General features: G+C 52.4%; 1 protein-coding gene and 1 long non-coding RNA gene across 5 annotated transcripts in view; one reads left to right on the top strand and one right to left on the bottom strand.

Moving 5' to 3' along the window:
* DENND3 (DENN domain containing 3) overlaps positions 1–7,814 on the bottom strand; it is a 69,152-nt gene extending 61,338 nt beyond the window's left edge. Inside the window, exons 1-2 of one of the 3 annotated variants that reach the window (XM_054498411.2) lie at positions 7,600–7,814; positions 119–398 (exon numbers count right to left, since the gene is read on the bottom strand). In XM_054498411.2, coding sequence (XP_054354386.2) covers positions 119–398; positions 7,600–7,701 — 382 coding nt within the window. In that variant the 5' untranslated portion in view covers positions 7,702–7,814. The remainder of the gene's footprint in view (positions 1–118; positions 399–7,599) is intronic. The other 2 variants (XM_054498413.2, XM_054498412.2) reach the window with 2 other exon arrangements.
* Positions 6,492–10,725, top strand: LOC129042424 (uncharacterized). 2 transcript variants are annotated; one of them, XR_008504128.2, is made up of 3 exons: positions 6,492–6,770; positions 9,964–10,465; positions 10,589–10,725. It is a non-coding gene; the product is annotated as an uncharacterized LOC129042424 (long non-coding RNA). The 2 variants fall into 2 exon arrangements; XR_010127307.1 differs by lacking the exon at positions 10,589–10,725 and having other exon boundaries at positions 9,964–10,513.
* Positions 10,726–18,136: the final 7,411 nt, after the last annotated feature.

The following is an 18,136-nucleotide window of genomic DNA, read 5'->3' as shown; positions in this document are numbered from 1 at the left end:
AGGGGTCCCTGGCTCTGCCACTCGTACCACTTCCCTCTGCCTGTGGGTTTCTGGGAAGAGACCACTCTGGGCGGACGGCAGCAGGAGGCGCCCAGTGGTGCCCACCTCCTAGACATACCTGGGAAGCACAGCTGGGGCAGGGCGAGGAGGTCCACGCCGCCCAAGACGGCAACATCCTCAGGCTCTGGCACTCTGGCGGGCCCTGGGAGGCCCTTCCACTGCTCTGGTCTGGGCTTCTCTCTCTTCTTTCTCAAGGAGCGCCTCCAAGTTTTACCGAGAGTGCCGCAGTTGGCACCAGCCATTTGACTGTCCTCTTTACTGATAAAAGGAGGCACGAAAATGGACAGGACCTCTGGATCAAGAGCAGAAAGATGTTTGACTCCCTTCTTCTGAGCAACCTAAAAAAGGGAAAAATAAGAGTTACTGCCACAGCCTCAGCTCTTGTTTGAGGGTGTCCTTTCTGTCTGAGCTTCACTGCTTGTTTTTCTCCTCCCCTCGGTGCCCACAAACACTAGCACCTGAGGCTCCTGACAGTAAAGAGCTCCTGGGAAGCTTCTTTTAGGAACCTGCCAGGCCCTACATTCAGGGAAGCCACGTAGCCTCGCAGAGCCTGGCTCTTCAGCTGTGGACATGGACAGCAGGACCTCGCCTCCTTCCTATAAAGCACTGCCGTCCAGGCTGCGGACTGGGATCCACAGACCTGAGTTCAAGTCCTGGCTGTGCCTCCACCTCCTGGCAGCAAGCTTCTTTGTCCCTCCAAGCTTCCCTTTAAGCGGTGAGTACAGGGAATAACAGAGACAATGTGGGTCTGGTACTCAGCCCAGCGGGGCTGCCAGGAGCCCATGGATATACTGTTCAGCCCTCCCTGGGTGGGGGCAGGCTCTGTATATTGTCAAACCCCGCACACACACATTTACCAGGGCCATGCCCTCCGCACCCCCACGCGGGCCAGTGCTGCCTCCTTTCTACCACACTGATCTGGGAGGATGCACGGAGTGAGAAACAGCACTGGTGGGTACAGACGACACATGTGCCCTTCCTCGGCTGACCAAACAGTCCCTCAAATCAATAAAAGGGGGGCATTTGGCCTGAATTTTACTCAACTTTAACTTGGCATAATTTTTGGTTTTGCCTTTTTTCTTCCCATTCTTTCCTAAAATAATACAAAGCACATGGGCCGTCCCTTCAATCTCTCTTCCATGTTACTACTATGCCCAATACAGCTCCTAGTACAGAGCTAGTACAGTATTTGTAAACAAATACTGCTGCCTGGCTGATTTCAGATCTTTCCAAGGTGGACACGCTGCAGTCTGCGAGCGAGAAGGAAGTAGTTCCGGTACTAAACTACCCCAAAACAGCAAAGCTTGAAGCAAGGGGCCCTGGGTACCCAAGGCATGGAGAGACAGGGGGTGGCCAAGGGCAAGTAGTCAAGGGTCTTTAAGGGACCCTAGAAAGGACAGCATTGCCGGGTGTGGTGGCTCACGCCTGTGATCCCAGCACTTTGGGAGGCCAAAGCGGGAGGACTGCTTGAGCCCAGGAGTTCAAGGACAGCCTGGGCAACAAAATGAGACCTCGTCTCTAAAAAAGATTAAAAAATTAGCCAGGCATGGTGGCACATGCCTGTGGTCCCAGCTACATGGGAGGCTAAGGCAGGAGGATCGCCTGAGCCCAGGAGGTTGAGGCTGCAGTGAGCTGTGATCACACCACTGCACTCTGGCCTGGGTGAAAGAGCAAGAGCTGGTCTCAAAAAAAAAAAGAAAGAAAGAAAGAGCTGGGCGCGGTGGCTCACGCCTGTAATCCCAGCACTTTGGGAGGCCGAGGTGGGCAGATCATGAGGTCAGGAGATCGAGACCATCCTGGCTAACACGGTGAAAACCCGTCTCTACTAAAAATACAAAAAAATTAGCCGGGCGTGGTGGCGCGTGCCTGCAGTCCCAGCTACTCGGGAGGCTGAGGCAGAAGAATGGCGTGAACCCGGGAGGCGGAGCTTGCAGTGAGCTGAGATCGCGCCACTGCACTCCAGCCTGAGCAACAGAGCGAGACTCTGTCTCAAAAAAAAAAAAAAAAAAAAAACATAAAAAACATGGGAAATCCATATTATTGTATAATTTAAAAGCTCTAGTGTAGCATGCACGAAAGTCCATTTCCTCAATTACATGTCACTTTCTCTAAAACTTTCCTATCAGAATTGGACAGTTCTGACCTAACTAATGGTGAATATTCAAGGCAGCATATGAGATGAGTAAGCAGCCCTCCTCCTGGATCCTGGAAGTGTCTTGATCCTGCCTCCTTTCTGGTTTCCCTTGGTCTGATGGCTCCTCTCTGGCCCCTACAGACCCTTCTCAGTCCTACTCACAGGTTGCGACTCCCAGGCCTGGGTCCTTCGCATTGTCCTCCTGGAGGACCTCAGCACTCACAGCACGGACCTAAACGGACAGCCCAGAGTCCTACTCCCAGCCCACACCTCTTTCCAGTCCCAGGCTTCCCGTGACTGCCTCCTGCCACCCCCGCTGCACCTCTGGGGTCCCTTAAACTTACGGTCTCAAAAAGTAAGCTTCTGCTAGTTTCCAAAAAGCCTGATCTCCCACCTGTGTTCTCCTCTGCAACAAACACAGTGCAGTTCGGGTCTTCAGAACTGGTACTCCAGCCCCTTGGGCCCCCCCCCCCACCATCATGCCCCACCTGCAGACCCACACCTCAGCCACTGGTGCTGGAGAGCCTCTCCATCAGCTTGCTGCTGCCCCGCTGCACCATGTTTCCATGCCAAGCACCTGCACAACCCGTGGTTCCGGGCAGGTAGCAAGTAACCAGAAGCAAAGCCTTGCCTCCAAGGAGGCAGTCAGGAGAAGGAGGAAGACACTGCCTCCCACCCAGCCCAGGGCTCCCCACGAGCATCTGTGTCCACTCTCCCAAAGAGGGATGTCCCTATCTGACCGCAAACCAGATACTTTGTAGCCCCAACCCAGCCCTGAAGCATCACAACCCCATCCTCACATTGAAGAAAGCAAAGAAAGAGTGTTTGTTTCGCCACATCATGATACTGTATCTTCCCATGTGTCTTACCTGGGCATGAGTCATAGGACAATGCACCCCTGAGCAGCAGGCCAGCTCGCTCCCTAAGCCAGGATGCCCCCAAAGCCAAGCACAACTAAACTCCCCTGGGGTTCTCAGAAGACACAGCACCTCTGCAATGACCCTGCTCTCCCATGGGCTCAGGCCCCAGCCCCTCACTGCTCCACCTGCACGGGGGCAGACCCTCCACCCCCCACACTCACTGGAGAAGGTCTCTGCCACCCTGCAGCCAGGACCACAGGCTCCTCCAGGCCTCAGCCTCCTGGCTCATCACCCCCTGGAGCATCTCGGCCCTGCCCAGTGGTATTCTACCACCTTCCATTTGAGGGAGTGAGGTGGAGCAGAGATTGTGTTGTATTCCTCTCTGTCCCCACATTTAGCAGAGAAGATGACTGAGGCGATATTGTTCCTCATTGACACTCTGGCACCTGGTGATCTCTTAGAGGCATGCTCAGCCTGGACTGAACATTGGTGATCACACTAGACTCAACACCCCACCTGGCATTCCTCTAGTCATCTCTAGTCACTTATAATGATGTGCCCCAGATCCGATCAACTTGGCATTCAGTAGTTCACCATACACCTGTTTTTTCTCAGAATGAAATCTCTGTTGTCTTTTCTGAATGGACAAGCAATACAATCTCATTTTTAAAAATAACAATATAGAGGCCAGGCACAGTGGCTCATGCCTGTAATCTCAGCACTTTGGGAGGCTGAGGCAGGTAGATCACTTGAGGTCGGGAGTTCAAGACTAGCCTGATCAACATGGAGAAATCCCGTCTCTACTAAAAATACAAAATTAGCCAGGCATAGCCGTACATGCCTGTAATCCCAGCTACTCGGGAGGCTCAGACAGGAGAATCGCTTGAACCTGGGAGGCAGAGGTTGCAGTGAGCCGAGATCACACCATTGCACTCCAGCCTGGGCAACAAGCATGAAACTCCATCCCCCACAAAAAAATAGATAAAGAACAATATAGAAATAATAAAGGAGCTAATAGAAAGGGAGGACCCTCCCATAATTCCACGACACACTTTGCACAGGCTGGATACATCCTTCCCATTTTATGCCTTTTTATGCATTTTATACATTTTAATGCATGTATAAACATATAATTTTGTTTCATAAATGTAATCATCCTACATAACAGGTTCCATTAGCTGTTTTAACTACTCCATGTGGCTGACCTCCCTGTTCACAACTGTGCAGTATCACAATATCACAGCATGTGTCAACTCAGTCATGTATTGACCCAGCCTCCTCCCGAGAGATGTGTGGGTGGCTCTCAAGTCTTCACTATACTGAACAGAGCAGTGGCACACACTTGCACGCACCCAGTTCCTTCCCTAGAATAAATCCCTAAAAATGGAAGTCTTGGCACAAGAGTGTTCCGAGGTTACTTGGTGATACAGGCTGTGGCTGCCCTGAACCACCAGACCCCGCCACCACTGAGACGCTAGTCACCTCTGCCAGTCTGCCACAGGAGGTGAGGTCATTTCCCGTTCTTCTGTCCCGGGTGCTGACTTATTAAACCCCTACCAAATAACCATCATTTTGGTTTTTAAAACTGCTAATTAAAAAGTAAAAACCAGAACACTCTAATTTACTTGAGTCACAGGTTAATTTCTAAGTTAGAGTACATAGTGGAATTCATCTTCACTATAGGATCAGCCATTATTAAGGGAATAAAACAGAAATTAATAAATTTTTTTATTGCTCTCCAACTGTTTAGTTAGAATTAAATGAAATTTAAAATCCAGTTTCTTAGCTCACTGGCCACGCCACAAGCTCAGTGACCACATGTGGCCAGTGGCTATTGTACCGCACGGTGCAGAGAGGACACGAACTGCCATCACCCAGGAAGGCCAGCTGGGCAGTGCTGTTCTGAAACTGAAAGTCAGGATGATGTCCACTAAAAGCCATAAAAATGGAGCGTCACACACAAGAATTATGCGGGTGACCTGCACTACGGAAGGTACTCAGAACACTTTCCACTCTTGTGTGATGGATTTATGATGGATCCTGTCCCACCTATGTCTAGTCTCCATAGCAACCAATAATGTGGTTGGCGGTGGGGCTCTATAGTAAAGGGGTGGAGGGGAATGTAACTAACCACAGTAACTAACATTAGCCTGCATTCTCAAAGTCTCAGTCACCATTCCTAAAAAAACAAACACTACTCCCCCTTCTAGGAAATGAAACAAAAGGGCCCTCCGCTATCCAACACAAAGCTGGATATTCCTCATACCTCCGGACCTCTGTTTTCCTGTGTGATCAAGAAGGAATGCCTGGGCCACAGAGAAACGGGGATTTGTAAAAGTCAAGGTAAAAATTATTTAAAAGCGGCCAAGCGCGGTGGCTCACACCTGTAATCCCAGCACTTTGGGAGGCCGAGGCGGGCAGATCGTGAGGTCAGGAGTTTGAGACCAGCCTGACCAACGTGGTGAAACCCTGTCTCTACTAAAAATACAAATATTAGCTGGGCGTGGTGGCACACGCCTGTAACCCCAGCTACTTGGGAGGCTGAGGCAGGAGAATTGCTTGAACTCAGGAGGCGGAAATTGCAGTGAGCCGAGATTGCACCATGGCACTTCATCCTGGGCAACAGAGCAAGACTCTGTCTCAAAAAAAAAAAAAAAAAAAAAAATTTAAAAGCCTTGGACATTCAAAATAGAACTGCCAAAAAAAAATCTAAATAAATAAAATCATATGTTTGGTTAACTATAACACTAATGTTGACCTTAAAAGTAGGATGGCTCCAAGAAATGGAATCCATCCCCTAACACTCCTTATTTTCTTAGTCCTTCACCATTTTTCTCTCCACCCTTTGCCAAACCCCTAACAGAATCAAAAGACAGAGTAAAGAGGACAAAGTTAAACATGCAGAGTAGCAGACTGTCTATACTCTCACTTGACCTGGGAACATGAAAATGTTGCAGCGTGTTGAGTTCAGAAATACACCATTGGCCGGGCGCAGTGGCTCACGCCTGTAATCCCAGCACTTTGAAAGGCTGAGGCGGGAGGATCACTTGAGCTCAGGAATTGGAGATGAGTCTGGGCAACACAGTGAGACCTCCTCTCTATTATTAAAATAATAATAATAATAATAAAGAAATTGAAAAAAAGAAAGCACCACTGCAAATATTCCAGTTGATTCACCCTGCTCTCAAAAGGCTTGTCTCACACCAAGCAACTAATAGTACCCATGTTGCAACCGCCCCGGAGGAAAGACGTCCAACGGCTGAGGAGACCACAGTGGCAACTAGGTCATTTCCTATTCGAAGAAAAAGGAGGCGATGCCATCTGGCAAATTCGAGGTAGGGAGACAAATCAATCGATGACGTTGCGAGGAGACAGAGGTCAAACGGGATCTACTGACAAGGCGTTGAAGGGAAGGAAAAGTTGAGGGAAACGAGGAAACTATTTCCATAGGAGAATGCTTTTTCACTGAAGTCGAAACTGGCTTTGTACTGACGCCTCGCAGGGGAAACTCCCCGGACACTCACAGACATTCATCTGGTTACTTGCAGGAACATCTGCCTTTCCTGGTGACACCCTCTGCCCTGCAGTCTTCATTTTCCCTGGATAGCCCAGCGTCATTTAAATACTCAGAAGCCTCTCTGCCTTTCTATGCTGTTGTCTGCAAAGAGATGAACGGACCTGTACAGACGGCTGGCCAGTGACGCCGGGATCTCCAGGTAACATGACCCAGTCACGGTGTCACAGACAGGCGGACCAGGAGGAAACCAGAGCCACAGATGGATTCCAGGGAAAGCCAGAGTTACAGAATTAAGAAAAGCTGGGGAAGAAAAAGGAAAACGAGAATTTCCAAAACTGCCGCTTTCCCAGCAGAAGGGAGATGAAGTTGTCACTTTGGCTGCGAGGGTGCAGAGATGGAGGAAGGGTTGCAGGTGGGAGTGGTGCCGCAAGTGAGAAAAATAGCTATAGGCTTCATCGCAAAGGGGTTCGTGCAGAATATGCGAGGCCGGCGGCTAACTCTAAGACTTGCCCTCTCGTTATTCTGTGCCTGGTGCAAAACCCACTACTCAGGAGACAACACATCCCAGCATAAAGAATGAAATCATTTCAGCAGCGACGGCTGGGCCCGCTAGACCGTGAGGCTCCGGCGGCTTCCGCCCGTTGTCTGGTGCACCCCACCTTCAGAAGCACCTGCCCAAGATGGGGGCGACTGAAGAGAGAGGCCCCAGAGACTCTCCGAGGGGCGGCATCCCGATTCCCGGCCGGCAGACCAAGTTCGCAGCTCTCAAAAGACATGTCTCACACCAAGGGCCCCGGGCGGGGAGAGGAGGGGAGAAGAGGGGAGGGGAGCAGGGCGCTGCTCCAGGGCACCTGCCTGAGCTCGGGCGCGTCCCCAGCCACCGGCGCGCGGGGTCACCGCCGGGGGACCCGGACTCAGCCCTCGGAAAGTCTGCGCCAATCCGCAGGGCACCCGAGCACTCGCTCTCCGACTGCTGCCCCAGCTGCCGCCTCGAGGCCCACGTCCGCCTCAGTTTCCCCGCCCCTTACCTGCTCGAGGCCTCGGAGGCTGTCCCGGGGGGCGCCCAGCAGCGCGCACAGCTCCAGCAGCCCCGAGGGCAGCGACAAGTGCGGCGACGCGGCCTCCGCCATGGCTGCCCGCCGCCCCCTGCGGGTACCGCACTTGGGCGCCTCAGCCGCGCAGCAGCCCGCAGACCCCTGGGGACCAGCCGCGCCGCCTGGGGGCCGGGTGCGCGGCAAGCGCCGTCTGCGGGGCGGGGATGGAGGCGGGGCCGGGATGGAGGCGGGGCCTGGAGGGGCGGGGCCCGAGCTGAGGCTGGGCCTGGAGAGCCCCAGCGGATCCCGCAGGGAGACAGAGTTTGGGGGCGGGGCTTCACTGGGCGGGGAGGTCCTGGGCGGGGCGGTTCTGGGCGGGGCCTGGAGTGGCGGGCCCGGCCCTAGGGACCGGGACTTAGGGGCGGGGCCGGTCCTGGGGCGGGTGCTGCTGGAGGCCGCGCGCGGTCGTCATTTCCTAACCCGCCTGCGGGCCCTGGCGCGTGCGCGGCGTCGGAGCAAGCGGCCCCTTTCTTTGGCCCCGCCCAGCCCCGCCGGCCGCCCGCTCCCTGGGGAACCGAGGGAGGAATGGGCGGGGTCCTCAAGTGCCTGGCGACGTCATCCAGCCCCCAAGGCTCCAGGACGCAAAGGGTCCCCTGATCTGGCAGTCCCTGGACCCACCCTGGAGAGCGTGGGGGGACAAAGGCCGGACGCGCCGCCCGCTGCCGCCTCCAGGAAGCCCTCCCTTGCCAGGACAGTGGAGTTGGCCGGGTGTGGACAGCAGGAAGGGCCGGCGGGAAGGGGGGTGGAAAGATCCACTCCTGGTTAATAACTCTGCGGGGTTAACCTAGGGCCAGCCATGTCCAGTACGGACTTGAGTAAAATTCAGCAGGAAAGGGAGCAGGGTGGGCGCCGCTAGAGGGAGGCTTCAGGACTGAGGGTCAGAGGCCCAAGGCCTGGCAGGGCCCTTCCCTGGTCAGCTCCAGGCTTGGCCTGATGCCCGGTGGGCCACGGGCCTCTTCCAGCCTCAGGCTGACCCCAGAGAAAGAGGGCAGCCCACAAGCCCGGGAGGCCAGCTTGCTGCCTGGTCATTGCTGCAGAGCCTGGAGGGGGCCCGGGCTCAGTCCCCGCTGACCATCCCCTCCCTTGGCCCTGCCATAGCCATCTGTGTAACCCAGTGGAAATTATTCCAAAGGGACTTCCACTTCTGATAATCTATGATTCTATTTTTTTAAAAACAAAACTCTAAAATGCTTAATGTCAAACATCTGTCATCAGCTGAACAGGAAAAGGAACAGTAGGTACAAAGCAAGGCAACATCAGAAAGGGGAGCCCTGAGGAATTTCTCCCTCCTTCCCTGAGCCGGGTGAGGCCGTGACTGCAGCCTGACTCACAGGTTTTATTTCACTTATTAACCTAAAGATGGTGAGGATCCGCTGGTTCTCCCCCAGGCCTGGAGGCTGCCTACCATCGGTGGCTCTCATCGGTGAGCTGAGGCCACAGTTGTTATAGTCTCTGACTTCAAAAGAAAGACCAATTTCATGCACAATTGCCTGTCTCTCTCGACAGTGGCCTTGGTTTTTTGTTGTTTTTCTGTTTGTTTTTGAGACAGAGTTTTGCTCTTGTAGCCCAGGCTGGAGTGCAATGGCGTGATCTCAGCTCACTGCAACCTCCGCCTCCCAGGTTCAAGCGATTCTCCTGCCTCAGCCTCCAGAGTAGCTGGGATTACAGGCGCCCACCACCACACCTGGCTACTTTTTGTATTTTTAGTAGAGATGGGGTTTCACCATGTTGGCCAAGCTGGTCTCAAACTCCTGACCTCAGGTGATCCACCCGCCTTGGCCTCCCAAAGTGCTGGGATTACAGGCGTGAGCCACCACACCCAGCCTTGGTGGCCTCATTTTAGCAGCCTCTGCAAAGCGCACAGCCTGAGTCCGTCGCCTAGAGTCCCCAGCATGCAGGAGAGAAGCTCTCAACCCAGGCTGGAGCCATAAGCCACTCCCTGAGGGCGCACAGGTCCTGAGTCTGGCTCCTATGTGTTGCTGTGTGATAGGTGAGCTCAACAGCCCTAAGCCGTGACTTCCCAAGGGGCAGTGGTCAAGATCCAAGGGAGGTAAAACACATGGCAGCTCTTGCCACAGGGACCCAGTAAGGATCAAGCGAGAGCAGGTCTCTGCTGTCCCTTTATCGCCAAGAAGCCAAATGCTTTAAGGAAGAGAGCTCCAGCAGTGCACAGAGCTTGCAGTCCACTCCTTTAGGCCCCCTTTTCCTCCTCCTTAAAACCAGATAATTGGGCCAGATGACCTCTGAGGGGCTCCCAGCTCTGCACTTTTTAATACGCTCCCGTCTCTCATGCCACAGGTCCTTCCAGAGTGCCTACGGAAAGCTTTGTCCCATCCTTGAAAAATTGCTAATGGGTTTGGAGATACAAGGTGGAGATGACTAGCAATCAAACTCAAAGGTGGAAAAGTCACATCGAGGCAGATGAGCAGATGAGGGGACCTAGAGAAGAAGAGAGGTGCAAGGAGAGCCCAGCCAGCAGGAACATCTGCCCCAGTAGGCAGCACTGCCCCACATCAGAGTCGAGGAAAGCAAAGCTTGGATTGGATAAAAGAAACCTGCAAACACGGGCAGTGCTCACTGCATGTGGGCTCAGAGCACATTACCCTCCTTCCCTGCGCGTTACCCTCCTTCCTGTGAAACGGGTTTACTGCTCTAACTCTCAGGGACACTGTGAAGATCAAACGAGAAAATAGAAACAAACGTAATTTATAAACCATAAAGTACTGATACCAAAAGAGGGGCGAGCACAGCGTTGTGAATGTGCTGATAACTAAATGGTTTACTGTAAGATGATTTTATGGTGGGTGAATTTCGCTTGAATAAATTTTTTTAATGGAGTTCATGGGGATGCTGCAGGATGTCAATAACCTTTGGACATTTTAGCAGCGCTTTAGGTGTTAAAATTATTTTTTTTTAAATACAGGATGAAGGGAAAAGCTTCATGACATTGGATTTGGCAGTGATTCCTTGGATATGACCCCAAAAGCACAGATAACAAAAGAAAAAATAGTTAAATTGTCTTCATCAAAATTAAAACTTTTGTACATCAAAGAACTCTTTCAAAACAGTGAAAAAGTCACAGAATAAGAGAAAATGTTTGCCAATCATATACCTGATAAAGAATTAATATTCTGAGCCAGATGCAGTGGCTCATGCCTGTAATCCCAGCACTTTGGGAGGCCAAGGCAGGCAGATCACTTGAGATCAGGAGTTCGAGACAAGCCTGGCCAAAACGGTGAAACCCCAGCTCTACTAAAAATACAAAAATTAGCCAGGCGTGGTGGCGGGCACCTGGAATCCCAGCTATTCGGGTGGCTGAGGCAGGAGAATCGCTTGAACTCAGAAGGCAGAGGTTGCAGTGAGCCAAGATCACGCCACTGCACTCCAGCCTGGGCGACAAAGTGAGACTCCATCTCAAAAAAACAAAACAAAACAAAACAAAAAAAAGAGTTACTATTCAGAATATATTAAGAATTCCTACAACTCAACAACAACAAAAAATCCAATCCCATTAAAAAATGGGCAACAGACCCAAATAGACATTTCTTAGAAGACACACAAATGGCCAATAAGCTCAAGATCACGCCACTGCACTCCAGCCTGGGTGACAAAGTGAGACTCCATCTCAAAAAAACAAAACAAAACAAAAAAAGAGTTACTATTCAGAATATATTAAGAATTCCTACAACTCAACAACAACAAAAAAATCCAACCCAATTAAAAAATGGGCAACAGACCCAAATAGACATTTCTTAGAAGACACACAAATGGCCAATAAGCTCATGAAAAGATGTTTAACATCACTAATCATTAGGGAAATGCAAATCAAAGCTAAAATGAGATACCACGTCACACTCATTAGGTGTTATTTTTTAAAAATAACACAACAAAAAATAAGAAATGTGGGCGAGGATGCGAAGAAATTGAAACCCTTGTGGACTGTTGTTGGGGATGTAAAATGGCGCAGCTGCTGGGGAAAACAGTATGGGAGTTCCTCACAAAACTAAACAGAATTGCCAAATGACCCAGCGATCCTACCTGTGACATATACTGGAAAGAACTGAAATAAGGCGCTAGAACAGACACTTGTAACCCATGTTCACAGCTGCACTATTCACAGTAGCCAAAAGGTGGGCGTAACCCGAATGTCCGTCAGTGGATGAATGGGTCAACAGATTTCCTTTCACTGGCAGTAAAAGCTGTGTCTGGAGGCCACTCCGTTTCACACAGCTCTCCACACGGGTGGGGACACAGCTTTCTCATCTCTTTTCTATGCTGCATCTTCCGAGCTAGCTATGATATGATATGCTGTGACATGTACATATCGAATATACATGTTTTACATGCAAATGCAACCAGTTTATTGAGGGCTTGATGGGGCATATGGGAGTTGGGCGGGGGGAATGGTCTTATATTTCCAATTTAAAAATCTCAACAACAACAACGAAACAGGGGACAGAAGTGCAAGACTTCTAGTGTTCTCTAGAGCAATGTCACTCTGTCCCTAGACGAATGGTAGGAGTGAGACATGTTCATATGTCCTCGAGGTGTGACCGCACATGGGCGCACAGTACCCCAAAGCACATCCCAGCCGGGAGCAGTTCCTTTTATGGGGCCGCCTGGGCAGGATCCAAGGTGCTGGGTTTGAAACAAAAAGGAGTGACTCTGTCCCACACCAAGTAACTCACCAAACCTCACTGACCTCAGTTTTCTTATCTCTAAAAAAAGCAATGCGGGGGCTGGCTCAGTGGCTCATGCCTGTAATCCCAGCACTTTGAGAGGCCGAGACAGGTGGATCACCTGAGGTCAAGAGTTCGAGACCAGCCTGGCCAACATGGTGAAACCCCGTCTCTACAAAAGTACAAAATTTAGCCGGGCATGGTGGCACATACCTGTAATCCCAGCTACTCAGGAGGCTGAGGCAGGAGAATTGCTTGAACCCAGGGGGCGGAGGTTGCAGTGAGCCAAGATTGCACCACTGCACTCCAGCCTGGGTGACAGAGTAAGACTCCATCTCAAAAAAAAAAAAAAAAAAAAATTTAATTTAAAAAAGCAATGCCTACCTTGCAAGGCTGCTGGGAAAATCAAATATGCCAACAGATGTGGCCAAGCCCCATGCAGAGAACGGAAATCTGCCTGCCTAACTATTACATTAGAGCTGTTTGGACAGACTAGGGAGCTCTCCTACCTGCATTAAAGGTCAAACTCTGGGGCATCTACGAGACCCATCACAGTCTGGCCTGAAATAAGTGCTCCCGCCACACCCCTCCCGAACAGCTATGAATCACTCACTGTCCCCCTAAACGTGCCCTTCCCTGCGGGCTGCCCAGGACACACTTTTCCTACTCAGTCTGAAACCCACCTACTTGTCCTTCCAGGTCTTGTTCAAACAGCACCTTCAGGGAAGCCCTCCCTCCCCTCACCCCCAGCTCCCCTGGTGAGAAGTGGGGCTCCCCTTTAAACTCCAGAACCCTCCACCCTGCATTCCAGGTGCTTCATTCTCAATGGCCTGGTGCAAATCCTGACCCAATAGTGGTAAGTATTTGATCTTGCACAATGCGTGGAGTGTCACAGAGACCACGGTCGGTGATAAAGGTGCAATCAGCGTTGCCCTCTGCTGTCATCATTCACAAGAATTGTCCTCAAGGGCCAGTCTCCCAGCTTGATGGTGAGTGGGGAGCAGGTGAGGTTGACACACATACCCCAGAGTGCACAGCCCTGAACGTCCATACATGGCGAACACACAATCCCGTGTGTGGTATTTGGATGCACTCTACCTTGTTACAACTGGAGTTCAAATATTTGGATTATGTATTCCTCGCAAAAACTTTGAAGCGGGGTTAGCTGGATCTCCATGCTATAATGCATGCTAGGCTTCAGCTTTTCTGGGAAAGCATAATCACGTCTCTGTAAGCAAAGAAAAACATGAGTCTGAATGAGCAGCTTTCTCCAGGAGCGACATGATGGGGACACCGTACTGCCATAGTGCAAGTCACATGCAAACACTTCCAAATCCAACCCCTGCTCTCACTAGCCCTGTGACCTCAGAAGTCCCTTAACCTCCCGAGCCTTGGTTTCCCCATTTCTTTTGAGATGTTTATTGAGCACCTGCTATATGCTTGGTCCTATGATAATGGGTAAGAACACAGAAGAATAAAATAAAACTACAGACCTCCCCCCCACACACACACAAAGAGCTCATGGTGCAGAAAAGGAGTGTTCAGTGGAGAGAGGGAAGCAGAGATTGCCCTGGAAATGGAGAAGCAGGACCCCTGACCCAGCGGGGGATTCAGGTAAGAGGAGAACACAGAAAATCAACCATGAAAGGGAAAGAGGCATTTTCTGGGGGTACAAAGGCATAGAGGGCAAGACAGGCTCAGCAGCGGGAACAGCACTGGCAGAGGCGAGGCTGCAGGAACAGCACTGTGTGTGCAGAGGCCACCGCAGCAACGCCTGGATGCTGCCGAGAAGTGTCTGTTTCATGCTTGTTGCTCTGCCCAGTCCCTGAAGCAGTGCCCAGCGCATGGCAGGTGCTCTGTACACACCGAGGGGAGCAGTGGAGAGGGCCAGTGGGCTGGCATCTGTCCTGGGGTAGTAGGAGGCTATGAGGACTTTGACCAAGAGAGAAAAGGGTCCAGACTGGGATTTGAGCAAGGGGACCCTGGCTGCAGCGAGAGGCAGGAAAGTGCACGTGAATACCGCAATCTCCAGGCAAGGGCAGAGGATCCAAACAGGCCGTGAGGGAAGCAGCAGGAAGAGGGGTAAGAGGCAAGTCAGGAGCACTGGGATGGGGTGGCGGTGGGGAGGGGGCGGGGGGCCATCCACGTCTCGATTCCCTAACTCCACAGATGGAATTCGGCTCCCGTTCCACCACTGCAGCTTTGACCCCACCATACTCCAGTGGCTTGTGGGCCAGTCCTCCCCATGGATCTGTCCATTCCCTGAGGGCAGGGCCTACAGCTGAGATGCTCCTGCTGTGTCCCCAGAGCTGCACAGAGCAGGTCCTCACTTATGTGGGGAGAGCCCAGGAGTACCAGGCTGGCAGGGGCAGAGGCAGGCGGGGTGTGGAGGAGCCCCAGGGGGGTTGGTTTGGGACAGGTTGACCTTGCAGGACTGTGGACAGCTAAATGGGCCATCCTGAAAGCGGTGTGTGCCTCTGTGTTTGTGCACGTGTGTAGTGTGTGTGTTTAGCAACTGTGTGCTGTCACGTTTAGGCCTGAACCTTTCTCCCCTCTCTTGTGCTGGGAAGGGAGGGAGAACTGCAGAGAAAGCCAGAACACAGATACAATGGGGCTGGTGCTGCAGGGAACAAGCCCTTCACCATCCACAGTGAGAACAGTCACGTGATGGGGTCCCAGCAAACAGCACCACCGTTAACCATGCCACAGGTGGGCTGCCTCGTCAAATGCCCCTGGCCTGCTCAGGCAGCCCCCTCCTGTCCTAATCAGCTAGAAACCCATTTGTGAAAAGTTGGTTTCCCTTTAAAATATGAATAACTAAGAGGAAGCCATGTGTTGTCGAACACTAACTGTCTGGGCTCACGTTAGATGGTACAACCTCTACCCGCCAAGTTCATGTAAAAGACAGTGCAAGTTCTGAGCTCAGTGTCTCATAGGGCTTTGGAGGGTGCAATGGCAGCTCTCAACACTGGCCACCAGTAAGACTCATGTGGAAAGTTTGGACAAACCCCTATGGCCAGGTCCTGCCTCAATTGCTCAGAACAGCTAGGGGGCTGGGTTGTGGGCAGTTGAGGATCCAGCGGCGCCCCCAGGTGACTCGGATGTGCAGCCAGGCACCGCTGCTGGGCTAATGCTGTATTTTGTCATTTGTGAAACGAAAGTAATAGCACTTCCTCCTGAATGAGGAAAACATTTAGCTCCCCTCCATAAGCACTTATTGCATGCCTACTGTGTGCTGGTTCCCGTAGTGCCTACCGGTGCTGGCACACAGTGGGGCTGAACACACATGGTGAGTTTGGACCTGCACTGACCTGGACCTGGCTCAGCACCTACAGGCTGGGTGACCCTGGGCCCCTTGCCTGAGCCCTGTGGACGAATGTTCCCATCACCTGGCCCTGTGGCTGACACACAAAGTGACAGGAGTACCATGAGTATTTGACGAATAAAAGCATAAAGGTTAAATTCCACTGCCTGCTGATCACGGTCCACCTGCGCAATGGGCCGCCAGTTGGCAGAGATTCGCTAACCCCACATGGAGTACAACACACACCGTGATCCCACTTAACAAAGTCCAGGAGCAGACAAAGCACATGTAAGTACGAAAACCACACAGAGGATCACCGCAGGGTGCACACCACGTGCAGGGTGCTGTACTCCCTGGGGGGGCCCTGGGGCCATCTTGGTGGCGCCCTGTTCCTTCAGCTGGTGGGACAGGGCTGTTCATGTTATAGTTATTAGATATAGTCTTTGTAAATATGAAATATTTTATCAGAAAAAAAAAACAAGTGAATTATCTCATCTCTTTCTGGAATTCTACTGTGTCTAAAACAATTGCCCAATTTCAGATATCAAGCAACTATCCTAGACTCCAATCCCCAAGAAAATGGCCTGAATCTAGAAAATGCCAGACTGAGGAAGAATGATTAAAAGATGGGAAAGGGGTGTGTTCCCTGGCTTCATTTGTTGCCCCACAGCCTGGAGGCCTGATGGTGAGAAGGGCCTTCCACTCGGGGCTGTCCCCACTCAGCAATGCCTGCTCTGAATGGCCCCTAAGAAGCCATTGAAGAAAATTCGGCCAGGCACAGTGGCTCATGCCTGTAATCCCAGCACTTTGGGAGCCTGAGGCAGGCAGATCACCTGAGGTCAGGAGTTCAAGACCAACCTGGCCAACATGGTAAAACCCCATCTCTACTAAAAATACAAAAACTAGCCAGGTGTGGTGGCAGGCGCCTGTAATCCCAGCTACTCGGGAGGCTGAGGCAGGAGAATTGCTCGAACCCGGGAGGTGGAGATTGCAGTGAGCCAAGACTGTACCACTGCACTCCAGCCTCGGCGACAGAGCGAGACTCAGCCTAAAAAAAAAAGGAAATTCTAGGAAGCCGGGGCTGAGGAAGGATGTCGGGAACCTGTTGCTCCCGCTGGCAGCTCAGAGCTGCACAGCCGAGCAGCCACACTCACTTGCGACATTCTCTTCCTCCTGGGTATGAAGAAAGACAGGAAGCTGTGGTCTGGCTGCCGCTGTGTGCTTGGTCAGGGAGGAAGGGGACAGATGTGAGAACTATCTTAACCCATCCGGACTGGGAATCAAGACAAACAAAAATAGACAACTGACAGTAAATAGGCAGAAAGGGGGAAGTCAGGTACAAACACCGCTCACCCAGGGCCCAGGAGGGAAGCTCAGACCTCCCAAGGTTATTCAAAGGCACTCTCTGCACCTGCTGCCTGCTGCTCTGAATGCCCTGCCCTCTCGTACTCCATGGCCACCTCCAACTTGTCTTTCATCGGCTCAGATACCAACTCCCCCAGGAAACCCTCTCTCATCTGCCCCCCTACTTCCTCCATCCAGGCTGTGGTGCCCCTACGCCTCTCAGGGCCTCCTCATGTTGCTTCTAACCATGACCATGTGGGGGACAAACCCGTGTCCTTCATGCCTCTCCACAGCCCTGCCTTTGGGCCTCTATGAACCAACCTGACACCTCCCTTGTCCCCACTCCGGAGCCACCGCCCAGCCCCCGCACATGGGCACTTCACATGAGGTCCCCGTGGGAAGGGCACTGGCACTGGAGGCAGAAAGTCCCAGGTACGAGCCCCGCTCCACCCTTCCCCAGCTGTAGGGCAGGGAAGTGGCCGCGCAAACCTCGAGGGGCTGTTGTGCAGAACAGGGTGATGGGCAGGGCCTGCTGTGGGGTGGCACTCAGTGACTGCCAGGCACCCCCTGCTCCCCTGGCCTCAGGCTTTCCCCTGGTCAAAACCCGCTGGTTCTCTGCAAGGCAGGGCAAGGGCAGACATGGCAAGGGGCCACCCTAGTGGTGGTGACGATGGCTGCCAGTGGCTCATCTACCTGAAACTGGAGGCGTTCCGCATGTGTGCACATTCTCTTACTGATCTTCTCAGCAACCCTATAAACCCTGTCACCCCATTTCACAGATCAGGCACCTGAGGCTCAGCCAGTTCAGCCACATGGCCAGGAGCACGCAGCAGTGAGCATGGGAGCAGAGGTGTGCACCTGGGAAGATCCAACGCCAAAGCCCAGGCGCTAGCCACTCCGAGGAGGAACTGCTTCTCCAGGTGGGGCCAGAGCCTTCCCAGGCTGGACTTCCACCCCCGTCCGCCGAATAGGCCCTGCCCACCCTGCCCTGTCGCCCCTGCTGCAGGTGGTTCTAAAGTTTGCTTGGGGCCGGGCACAGTGGCTCATGCCTGTCATCCCAGCACTTTGGGAGCGGGTGGATCACAAGGTCAGGAGATGGATACCATCCTGGCCAACATGGTGAAACCCTGTCTCTACTAAAATA

Source organism: Pongo pygmaeus, chromosome 7, assembly GCF_028885625.2.
Source record: "Pongo pygmaeus isolate AG05252 chromosome 7, NHGRI_mPonPyg2-v2.0_pri, whole genome shotgun sequence".
NCBI classification, from domain to species: domain Eukaryota; kingdom Metazoa; phylum Chordata; class Mammalia; order Primates; family Hominidae; genus Pongo; species Pongo pygmaeus.
This window is presented reverse-complemented; position numbering and strand designations above follow the sequence as displayed.